Here is a 13,164-nt window from a genome sequence, read left to right as displayed (position 1 = left end):
AATATTTCTGAAAGGACGCAAAGAAAAGCAATAATACTGATTGCCTAAAAGGAGAAGGAGGTGAGTTGGGTCAGAGGAAAGAAGATTTTATATTGTAGACTCCTAGATACAGGATGAAAAAGGCCCTGTTTATGTCACATTGTTAGTAGACAGAGAGTCCTCTTACAGTCTTAAAAGTGTCCTATTTTGTATAGTAAATATATGGACAACTTACATACCTTTTGAATTTAGTATAACATGAACGTATTACCTCTTTTGAAATAAAGAAAATACAATTCAGTGCCTTTGACAGCAATGTAAGAACATTTTCTCTTTGTGTAATTATGTGTGTTTCCTTAGTTTGTATAAGATAAAATAAATATCTAGGACGCAAAGCTTGTTAACCTGATTTGGGTCACACTTGGGTCAAAATAATCTTAAGAAGCACAGCTTTCCTCCTATCATTCCCCTTCTAGAAAAAAAAAGAAAAAAAGAAAAACTACCTAACTACATTGTGAGCAAACAACATCACAACTTCTTTACTTGACCTTGAAGACTTTTCCAAAGTATGCCCTCAACCAACCTTCCCACCTGATATTTTAACTCTCTGTTTTCTATAAGTGGTCCATAGGTACACTCTGATTCTTTCCACCTTCCCTCTCTTCATTCCTAGTGTGATCTCCACTAGGAATGTCTCCCTCCATCTGAATCACATACATCTTTTAAGGTACCAAGCAACTCAAGTCCTACCATTTCCTTGAAATCCTACCCTAAGCTACATCTCATTTCTTCCAATTAATTGGAAGAACTTAATAACTTAATAAGTTCTTAACTTCTCTCCACCACATTAAGTTATAAATGGATTTTGAATGTTAATTAATTTTGAAAAGGATTTTAAAAACACCTATTTTTCTGAGTACTAGAACAGAGGTAAAAAAGAATTGACATCATTGTCAACACATCTCTCTCTCATACACACACACACACACATATGCAGGGTCCCTAGCCCCTAAACCTCTAGAATTATAAAACTCAATGGGTTTTCAAAGTTGTTTATCCTCAAAAAATAAAGGCTAGAGATCTCCATTTTACAATTATCTATATTGTCTGCACTATGACATTACATTAAATCTTATGCAGTGATATATTTTTCTAATCTTCTCATGAATGTATTTCTGACCTAGCCAATTAAACTGCTTCTTATAGAGTAACTTATTATGGTACCTAATCCAATACTAACAGATATGATTTGTGTTTGATTCATTGATTGTTTGGTATCATTCTTCTTGATGTTTAAATGTACAATGATTTATAGTTAACCTATTACTTAGAACTCATATATGTTTGTCATTTACTTTACAAAATCTCTCATACTTATTTGGTTTCATTGCCAGTACCCTCCCTGTGTGCCCTATGCTTTAAAAAAAAAAAAAAAAAAAAAAAAAAAAAAAAAGATATACTCTATGAATGAAAAAATAAGGGAATATGATTTTGTTCCAAGCACAATATTATAATTTAAGAGTAGGGTATAGACCTTAATAACTTCTGTTTTAGTCTATGAAAGGATACCTGCCATTTCTAATGAAAAAATCATTTTAATAATAATAATAATACCTCCCATAACTACTTCCAAGTGTGGTTGGTAAATCACCTCTATCAAAAGTACTTGGGCCCATCATTAAATATTCTTATTTGCTCTATCCACAAATTAGTATTTCTGAGGGTGGAGCTCAGGAACCTAAAACTAAAATAAGAATTTTATGTTTCTTATGTGTTCTACCTTATAGTATATATAATTTCATGCTTCTTTATTTTATATAAGGTATCATTTGTTCTTCACAGTTTCTTTTAGAAGAGATACGTGTGCTTTACTTTCAGATGCACTTCTCTGGAACACAGGAAGCTATATGATATGTACAAGATCACACAGTACAGTGCCAGGTATTCATTTACTCATTCACTAACATATATTTGTTGAGTGTTTACTAAGGCTCTACTCTATAAACAGAGACATAAATGAACAAAGCAAAGACCATGGCCTTTCTTAAGAGGCTTATATTCTACTAAGAAGCATTTGGGCAACATTACACAGGAGTGAACTGGAAGTGGGCCCCAGCCTCTTAGTTGAGTCACTGTACCAAATGGACCTATCTGATATATGCATAAGCAAAACACAAATACAATAAACCAAGACTCATTCTGTAGACATCACAGAGAGTGGAAAAAATACAGACTCCAGGAGCAAAACAGATTTTGCATATCTGAACACTCTGAACAAGTTATTTAAACCTCTAAGCTTCAGATACAGAATTTACCTTTGCCTACCTGGAAGGATCAATGTGAAGGTTGAAGAAATAACAAGTAAAACATCTAGTATGGGCCTAGCACAGAGTAGGTACTCAAAATCAGTTCTCGTTTGCTCCACAATTGAGTCAGAATCTTGTCTGACAATACCATAGTAAACATAAAAGTCTGGATTTTTAGATTGAATGGAAGACAACTGTAACTAGTTTGACTTAAATCCCATCATAAAACTGCTTTCCTAAATTTTATTCCATATTATACATTTGGGTATGCCTCCTCTGGGATAAAATGGCATTATTACTCACTAGAGAGAAAAAAACATACATTTTGAGTTTTTCAATTAGAGTACTAGGCTATGCCTTTGGAACAGCAGTCAATTTCTAGGCAGAAATACATAAGATAACCCCCCAAAAATTATGTATAATAATGTACCCCCTCTTCTTATCAAACTATTAATATAACATCTATAAACAATAAATTCAGCCACCTCTTCTTCCCTCTTCAACCATGTTTTGCCCCCTTTGTTGCTAGTTCACAATAATCCATAACACTGGCCTTCTTTTGACTCCTCAAACCTACCAGACCTTCTGGCATGTAGGCATCATGCATGGTGTTGCCCTCTGGTCACCAGGCTAATGCTGAATCGGGTCCCTCCTAAAATATCCAGTCTTCAGAGAAGCCTTCCCTGACTAACCATTCTGCAAAGGTGAGGCTCCACTGTGGAGGGTGATATGGCAAAGCCTCCTAACAATACAGCAGCCTGGGTTCCAATCAATCATTCAACAGCATGAAGTTATGCTGCAGCACAGATACACAGCTGTGCGGTTAGATAAAAGTTCATGTGCAACATGATACAATCGTGTGTGTACATAGGCTAGCTAGCAAAATTATGCAGGGCCTCATAAGTGAACCCTCCTATGCAGCTGCTGCTGAGAGGCTTGGGGAATTAATATATAGATAAAGGGAAACAACTTTCTTAAGCAGAACTCCCAGTATGGCCTAATTATATTTAATCTGCCTTTATTTTTTGCTGTCTAACCACATCTTGTGAAGCTCTTCAGAAGTATGATTATGGTCTGAGGTATAATATTATAAGTACTAACAGCACCCTGTACTCTTCTTCAGAACTCTTTTGATTAGTATGCAATGAGTATCTTCTGCTAATGCCTGTTCCCACTTCACAGCTCCAGGAGGGCAAGAACTGTGCCTATCCTGTAGCCTGCTCAATCCCAGTGCCTTCCTCAGTCCTTGGAATATATACCATAACTTTTCACTGGTCCAATGAATGACTTAAAGAGTGAGAACTGTATCTAGATGAAAGAGATACACTATAATGGAGTTAAGTTTACTTAATTTTTTTAAGTTTACTTAATTTAATATACTTTAAAGTATATAAGACAATCTTTGACACCATACTCAGTGCTCAATAAATGCTATTATTTGCTTACCTAGACCAAAAGTTACCCAAGTATGGTACCACAAGAAAAGGAAGGCTGTTTTTGACTGGTAAATTGTAAGCTTGAGGACACACTGTATGGTTATCCCTTTCAGAATACAGTACAGAGTACTATAGGAACCATGGAAGTCCTTCACTTCAGTCGTTTTTCATTCATTTTAGCATTTTAATAACAATTTTAAAAGACCCAAATGTTTTCACATATTCCCAATTGAATTCAGTGCCCTTAAATGAAGCACACAATAATGAGTGCTTGGTCATATAAGAGACTATGGGACAAAATAAAGAGAAATTATGTTCATGCTCCATTCTCTCAATAAATGGAAAGGAACCATACTCTGAATATTTTAAGGAAAAGCCACATATTTTTTTTCTGTGACTTATAAAAATGAAGCAACAGAGGATGAAAGCACAAAAGACCTTACATCTTAAGATTTTAAAACCACACAGGTATTTTGAACAAAAAAGAAATAAAGGGGGCTGGGGTTGTAGCTCAGTGGTAGAGCACTTGCCTAGCACCTGTGAGGCACTGGGTTCAATTCTCAGCACCACCTATAAATAAATAAATAAATAGTCCCTCAACAATAAAAAAATATTTTAAACAAAAGAAATAAAGACTGCAAAAGAAAAGAGTTGAAGTCACTCTCCCTCTGTTTATCCCAACACTTCAGCAATATTTCCTGAAGATTTAACCGAATACAGTGATTCAGGGAAAGAATACCTGCTAGAACAAGATATGTAAATCTACAAAATCAGTTTGTTTTGAAACGCATGCCTTTCAATAATTTTATTAGGCTTCGATATTTTTTTTCACTTTAATTCTATTCATATTGTTTTCCCCAGAACTCCATTTTTTAAATCTAACCACCCATTTTTGTCCTTTTATAGACTCCTTCGGAACTTACCAAGCAAATACCAGCGGAAAGGGATTGTCATAAAATCAAATAATTCTTTCACTGTTGAACTCTAATGCATATGACAAATCAGATTCAACTATGCCTGAGGATTTAAGTAACAAATCTTCAAATACACAACTACTTACAATATTCCAGAAGAAAAAAGAAACCCTCTGCTATGTACACATATTAAAAGCAGGCGGTCTGGCAAAAATGAACATCTATGGTCTAGTCTAATCAATCATTCTATTTTATAAAAGAAATATTCCTAAATCACACAAAGGTTATTAAGTTTGGATAATATGATAAATATGGGACATGTGTTTACCACCTGATCTATTGCTTCTTGCTAAAAATATTACTCTTTTCATGGAGCCATACTGAAATTTAGGCTTCAGTATAAATGTAATGAATACACTTCCATTTTACTTTAATAAGCATTTGTTTTCACTGGTTTCCTTTTAAAATTAATTCAAGTTTAATCCAATAGGTTAAGGAAGAGAAAAACTTGTGTGGAATATATAAGGAAAAAATTATCGACATTCTAAGGATACCTACCTCAGGCCCTGTGATGTGCATTAGACCAGAGATAGCAGAGGCAATGGCATCATAACCAGCTCTTTGAGACATGGGTCCTGTCTGACCATAACCTGAAACAAGAAGAGAACAGACATGGTCAGAAATAGGCAGAGTGCACTACCACCATTTCATAACAGTGTGTTGAAACCATTTGTTTCCAGAAATCTTGTAACAGTTTGTTCCTATTACATCTATTCAACCCCTTAAAGGAGGCACCAAGAATTCATTACAGTGTTCTACCCCAGAAAGTCAAAAACTGCTGATCCCACCTGCATAAGTATTTTGTTTGGCCTAAAACATGTTTTGAAATAATTGTATTTAGTTACCAAGAATTAAAAATCAAGAGATAACACATAAAATGCAAATTCTGGCTTGCCTGGATATATCTGAAAATAAATTCAAAAATAGGTTCACATTTTTATACAGCAACAAACTTTTTTTCTTATCTTTTTTGTTTTTCTTTTTTCTTTTTCTTTTTCTTTTTTTTTGGCAGAGGAAGGGGTACTGGGGATTGAACTCAGGGGCACCCAACCACTGAGCCACATCCCCAGCCCTATTTTGCATTTTATTTAGACACAGGATCTCACTGAGTTGCTTAGTGCCTCTCTTTTGCTAAGGCTGGCTTTGAACTCGCGATCCTCCTGCTTCAGGTTCCCCAGGTGCTGGAATTACAGGTGTGCACCACTGCGCCCATCTCTTACTTTTTTTTATTAGTGCATTACATTTATACATAATATTGGCGTTCATTTTTACATAATTATACACGCATGGAATTAATTTGCTCCAATTCAGTCCCCAATGCTTCCCCTTTCCTTCCCTTCCACCCTTCTTCCCCTGTTCCCTTCCTCTATTCTACTTGTCTTTCTTGTACATATTTGTGGGTTTTTTTAATGAGTGCATTATAGATATGCATAAAGGTAAAATTTATTATTGTATATTCATATATGTATATAGGATAGTTTGATGGGTTTCATTCCACCATTCCTCCCTTTTCCTGTATCTCCTCCCTCCCCCTCAATTCCCTTCCTCTCTTTCACTGATCTCTCTTCTATTTTCATGGGATTTCCCTCCTATCCCCTTTTTATTTTTCCTTATTTTGGTCTAGCTTCCACATAGGAGAGAAAACATTTGACCCTTGACTTTGGGTATGGTTTATTTCACAAAGCATGATGCTCTCCAGTTCCATCCATTTACCAGCAAATGTCGTAATCCTATTAACAATAACATCTAAAAAAAAACTTCTTGGGAATAAATCTAACCAAGGAGATGAAAGACCTCTCAATAAAAACTACAGAACATTGAAGAAGACACAAGAAAGACCTGCCTACCCCATGTCCTTGGGTAGGCAGAATTATTATTATCAAAATGGTCATATTACCAAAAGCATGTACAGATTCAATGTAATTCCCATCAAAATACCAATGACATTCTTCACAGAACTATAAAAAAAAAAAGTTCTAAACTTCATTTGGAAGAATAAGAGACCCAGAATAGCCAAAACAATCCTAGGCAAGAACAACAATGCTGGAGGCAACACAATACTAGACCTCAAATTATACTACAAAGTCATGGTGACAAAAAAACCAGCATAGTACTGGCACCAAAACAGAAATGAAGACCAATGAAATACAACAGAGGACACATAGACAAACCCACCCTGATGCAGTCATCTGATAATCAACAAAGGTGCTGAAAACAAACACTGGACAAACAATAGCTTTTTTTTTTTTTTTTTTTTCACAAATGGTGCTAGGGAAACTGGACATCTATATGTAGAGGAAAGAAAACAATCCCTCCCACCTCGCACAAAACTCAACTCAAAGTGGATCAAAGACCCAGGAATTAGATCAGAAACTCCTCAACTGCCAGAATAAAATGTAGGCTAACACTCTAATAAATTGGCAAAGGAACCAACTTTCTTAACAATGTCCCTTAAAGGGCAACAATCTTGAACCAACAGCTCTCCCCTTTGCACAGGACAGGAATGTGCCAGTCTGCCGGGGGCTCCACAGCTCCTTACTCCCGAACTTCTCAACCTGATTCACCGTCTACCTTACCTCCCAGGCCCCAGTTGACGTTCGCAATTCTTGGTCTGTTCGAGACAATATATAAACAAACAAAACAGCATCTCCACAGATTCTACCTTGTGTTTTCTCGAGTATGAAAAAAAAGTATAAATAACAAGTTAAGAAATTGGATAGAAAAAGCTATATATTCTAAACCCAAGGCCAACACCATTCTAAATGGAGAAAAATTGAAAGCATTCCCTCTAAAACCAGGAACAAGACAAAGGATGCCCTCTTTTACCACTTCTATTCAACATAGTCCTTGAAATTCTAGCCAGACTAAGTAAGCAAATTAAAGGAATATGAATAGGAAAAGAAAAGCTCAAACTATCCCTATTTGCCCATGACTTGATTCTATATTTAGAAGACCAAAAAAAACTCCACCAGAAAACTTCTAGAACTCATAAATGAATTCAGCAAAGTAGCAGGATATAAAAATAACACCCGTAAATCAATTGTGTTCCTACACACCAATAATGAATCAATCAAAAGAAAAATTAGGAAAACTATCCCATTCACAATAGCCTTAAAAAAAATAAAACAAATACTTGGGATTCAATCTAACAAAAGAGGTAAAAAGACCTCTACAATGAAAATTATAGAACACTAAAGAAACTGAAGAAGGCCTTAAAAGATGGAAAGTTCTACCACATTCCTGGATCAGCAATTTATATTGTCAAGATGGCCATACTACCAAAAGCACTATATAGATTTGATGCAATTCCTATTAAAATTCCAGTGATGTTCTTCATAGAAATAGAAAATGCAGTCATGAAATTCATTTGGAAAAATAAGACACCCAAAATAGCCAAAGCAATCCTTAGCAAGGAAAGTGAAACAGGAGGCATCGTAATACCAGACCTTAAATTATACTCCAGGGCTATAGTAACAAAAACAGAATGGTATTGGCACAAAAACATGCATGTAGACCAATAGAACAGAATGGAAGACAGAGAGACAAATCCCTATAAATACAGTTATCCCATACTAGACAAAAGCACCAAAAACATACATTGGAGAAAAGATAGCCTGTTCAACAAATGGTGCTGGAAAAAATGGAAATCCAGATGTAGTAAAATGAAATTGAACCCCTATCTTTCACCCTGCACAAAGCACAACTCAAACTGGATCAAGGACCTAGGCATTAGACCAGAGATCCTGCGCCTACCAGAAGAAAATGTAGGCCCAACACTCCATCATGTAGGCTTAGGAACCAACTTCCTCAACAAACTCCTAAAGCACAAGAAGTAAAATTAAGAATCAATACATGGGATGGTATCAAACTAAAAAACTTCACAGCAAAGAAAACAACCTAGAATGTGATCAGAGCCTGCAGATTAGGAGAAAATCTTTGCCACCTGCACCTCTGACAGAGCAATAATCTCTAGGATATAGAAAGCACTCAAAAAACACCAAAATAACAAATGGCCCGAACAATAAATGGGCAAAGGAACTGAACAAACACTTCACAGAAGAAATACAGTCAACAAATATATGAAAAAAATGTTCAACATCTCTAGCAATTGGAGAAATGCAAATTAAAACTACACTGAGATTCTACCTCACTCCAGTCAGAATGGCAATTATCAAGAATACAAACAATGATAAATGTTGGTGAGGATGTGGGGGAAAAGGTATACTCATACATTGCTGGTGGGACTGCTAATTGGTACAACCACTCTGGAAAGCAGTATGGAGATTATTCAGAAAATTTGGAATGGAACCATCATTTGACCCAGCTATCCCACTCCTTGGATTATACCCAAGGGACTTAAAATCAGCATACTAGAGTGACACAGCCACATCAGTGTTTATAGCAGCTCAATTCACAATAGCTAAGCTATGGAACTAACCAAGGTGCCCTTCAACAGATGAATGGATAAAGAAAATGTGGTATATATACACAATGGAATATTACTCAGCCATAAAGAAGAAAGAAATAACAGCATTTGCTGGTAAATGGATGGAACTGGAGACTATCATGCTAAGTGAAATAAGCCAATCCCAAAACACCAAAGGCCAAATGTTCTCTCTGTTATATGGAGGTTGTCACACAAGTGGGGGCGGGGGAGTTGATAGAAGTTCATTGGGTTAGACAAAGGGAAATGAAGGGAAAGGAAGGGAATGAGAATAGGAAAAACAGGAGAATGAATCTGACCTAACTTTTCTATGTTCATATATGAATACATGACCAGTGAAACTCCAAATTATGTTCAACTGCAAAAATGGGATCCTAATTAGAATAAATCATACTCTGTGTTTGTATGTCAACATATACTCTACTGTCATGTATATCTAAAAAGAACAAAATAAAACATCTTTTTAAAAAGTAATTGGACATAAATAAAACAATTACATCTCCTAACAGTGCTTTTTAAGGTATCACTTTTTTTTCTTCCTTCCTTCCTTCTTTTCTTCCTTCCATCTTTTCTTCCTTCCTTCTGGGAGGTGAGGGGGCATCAGCAAGAATCTCGAGAACACAAGAATTCTTTTCTCCTGCTCTTCTCAGTCTTGGTACTTAGTGTTCAGTAATAAACATTATGTCAGGCACTACATGTGCCTGTCTCAAAATCCCATTTATCAACCAGAGAGGGAACAAACTGCCTTCCTACCCATTATTCCCTGCTCTAAAAGTTTCAAGAAAGGGTTGCCTCAGGCCTTGTTTCCCTTGTCGCCTGCAATGTTCCCTCCACCTCATTCCCCGGCCTCTATTCAAATGTCTCTTACCAGAGAGACTGCCCTGATGACCTTTAATAAAAGAACACCTTCACTTCACACTTCCAATTCCTCTTACCCAATTATATTTGTCTTCAGAGTCCTTATCACCTCAGATATCTAATCTATTTATGCATTTATTGATTTACGTTGTCTCTTCCCCACTAAAATATACGTGCCAGAAATTTTTTCTATTTGAATTACTGCTGTGTCCCTACCATCTAGGATAGTGTTCGATAATATTTATTGAATGATAATGAATGAATACTTGTTACTCAAACATTTTTTTTAAAAACCCATAAAATATAAATGAATAAAGTAACTAGCATGTATAAATAATCTAATAACCAACTAACCTAACCAGATGCCTTTGCTACCAGAAACAGTCTTTATCAGAAATGTCAGCATGTAAAACAAAAATCCTCAGAAAAAAAATCATCACTTAATATTAAAAAATTAAAATTGTTTAAGATTATGTTAATTAAATTAAATCTTTATGTTTTAATATGGAAAATTTCAAACAAAAATAGAATTTACAATAAGTCCATCAGTCAATTTCAAAAATCATTTATTCATAGCCAATATTCTTTCCATTATACTTAGCTTTCAATTAAAACTAATGTAGGAAGAAAAACAGTAAAATTTTTACTTAAAAACCCTAAAATATCTTGATTCAGATAAAAGTTTTTTTTTTCCCTATTTCAAAAACAAAACATGTCAATTCTAAACTATTACTTTTTAAATCTTTTAAAAAGCAAAAAATGGAAATAAAGCACAAGTCACCATTCCCAATGCAGAGAAACAGAAATTTATCCCAAGCTTTAGAGAATGAAAAAGTAGCTAGTTTTTAACTATAAACAGTGCCCTATCCTACTTCCAGTCTTTGACAAAATGGTTTTCAAACCACAAGTAATTCCCAGCATAGAACTGGCCTTCCAGAGCAAAAAGAAGCTGCCACCAAAAGGCAGGAATGCTGTGTACTCTCTGAGCCACCTGTTGTCTCAACAGGAAGTCAAGGATTAAGTTTCAGTCCACTCGAAGTTGGGAAAATCAATAGGTGCTTCTGGTCAGCAGCCCAAATCCCTCAGATGGGATAGAACTAGGCCCTCACCATCAGCACTACTTACTCTAAATGCTACCTTTTCAAATAAAGGTCTGCAAGAAAATGTGCTCAGAAAAATAAATGGCCTACTAAATAAAAATGTACCATGATAGCTGCCTTGAGGTGCAAATTTTCATTTTGTCCTGCAAATATTCTCATTTTGCACAAATATCCTAATTACTTTAAATTGCAACTTCCATGTATTTCTATTAAAGAAATATACAAATAGTTACTCTCACTGGTGGCAGTAGGCATAGTGGAGGAAAAAAAGCATCCATTTTTGGGTTGAAAAGACTCTGGATTCAAATTACAATTTTGCCAACCGTTAAATCTTTGACAATTCATTTAATTTCCCTGAGCCTCAACATATTTATCTGTAAAATGGCAATATTCACATTTATCTCACAGATACATTGTAGGGATTTGATGTGCTAAGACAGCAGAAGCAAAGTACATTTTACATTGAGCATGAAGTTTATCGATGAATTAATAAATATGCATTCATCAATATACTAATAATATAGTAGTTTATATTTTTCATAAAATATTGGGAATAACAAAAAGAAAACTGCCTTGAAGTATGTTGAAATGATGAGAATAGATTCCAAGCATTCAAACTATGTTGCTTAATAATCTATAAAAACTGAAAAATTTTGTACTTAGAATCTTATACTTGTTCATTTAAAGAAGCTAACAACAATAATATACATATGTATTTCTGTAGTAAGAGTAAAAATTTATTCCACTTTTTCACCTTATTCTTAAAAGTAACTATTTGAATACTGACTACCAGTACTATCAAAAAATATTTATGACAATAAATAGAGTTTTAAATAAGGGAACTCACATTATCAAAACAGTAATTTGTTAAGATTACTCTGTAAATAATGGACAGATTGGACTTATTGAAAATTTAATAGAAAGCTAAAAAATAAATGAGCATGAGATCCAAATAGTTCTTTCTAATTGTATGTTTAGATTTACAATTTCAAAAACAGCTATGCTCAAAATTCAAATCAAAGAGGAAAAATCTAAACACATCAGTTCTTTATAGCCAAGTAACAGACTAAGTCAAATTAAAGAGATTGTGGAGAGAAACAGTCCACACACATTCTTCCCCCCACCTCCGACTTACATCCATTTTAAGGAGCAACCTCGCCATCTTGTGGCTGTTAGGAACATAGACTATAAGGTAAAACGTATTTTCAAGTAAAAATGTGAGGAGATTCTCCCCATCTCTTACCATTTATACTGAATCCCAAATGATCTGGTCTGCATGCTCCTAGTTGTACTCTATTTTTTTTTTTTTTTTGGCGGTGCTAGGGATTGAACCCAGGGCCTTGTGCTTGTGAGGCAAGCACTCTACCAACTGAGCTATCTCCCCAGCCCTCATTTTTCTTCTTAATTGTATTTAACTACCAATGGTGCTTTTTCTTCCTATAACTCCTGTCACCTCCCACAGAGCTCAATACTCTGTCTATCCATGGCTGTTACCCTTTTCAAAGTCACAAGTCCCTTTGACAAACTGGTGAGAGGCTATGAACTCTCCCTTGAAGAAAGTAACTGAACTCATGTGCCTACTCTTAGAACCTGTTGCACCCCTGGGTAAAGAGTCAGGCTAAGGACCCTCAATAGGTAATCACCACTAGGACAGCTCTCCTAACAGGGACCAATTCAAGAGCAGTTTTGAGGCTCCCAAACAACCAAGAGCTTTGGAATGGAGCTTTTACCTGATAATAAAAGGAAAAAGGAAAGCAAAAGAAAATCTCTCATCTACACTATTTCATTAGCCTATCGTTTCTGGTCTCCTTACCTTATTCTTGCCTTTTGTGATTGCATTGATTTTTTTTTTTTTTAATGTAAATCAGAGTATATTACTTTCCTACCAAAGCTTTCTAGAGGCTTTCCAACTCAACTAGAATAAATCCAGACCACCATCCTGGTTTATGGAGCCCTATGTGGATTGAACCCTGCCTACTTTCTGTTCCTTGATTTTCCCACTGTCCTATCTTAAGTCCTATGTTAGTCAGCTTTTCATTACTGTGACCAAAATACCTGACAAGAACA

The 13,164-nt window shown here is 35.3% G+C and overlaps 1 protein-coding gene across 1 annotated transcript in view; it reads right to left on the bottom strand.

The window, feature by feature from the left end:
- Positions 1 to 13,164, bottom strand: part of SUGCT (succinyl-CoA:glutarate-CoA transferase) — a 755,391-nt gene that overhangs the window by 635,841 nt on the left and 106,386 nt on the right. The window contains 1 exon segment of the mRNA XM_079151764.1: positions 5,194 to 5,285. Coding sequence (XP_079007890.1) covers positions 5,194 to 5,285 — 92 coding nt within the window.

The sequence above is a fragment of the Sciurus vulgaris genome, assembly GCF_902686455.1.
Source record: "Sciurus vulgaris genome assembly, chromosome: 8".
NCBI lineage: Eukaryota > Metazoa > Chordata > Mammalia > Rodentia > Sciuridae > Sciurus > Sciurus vulgaris.
Note: the sequence above shows the minus strand (reverse complement) of the source record. Positions and strands in the feature narration are given on the sequence as shown.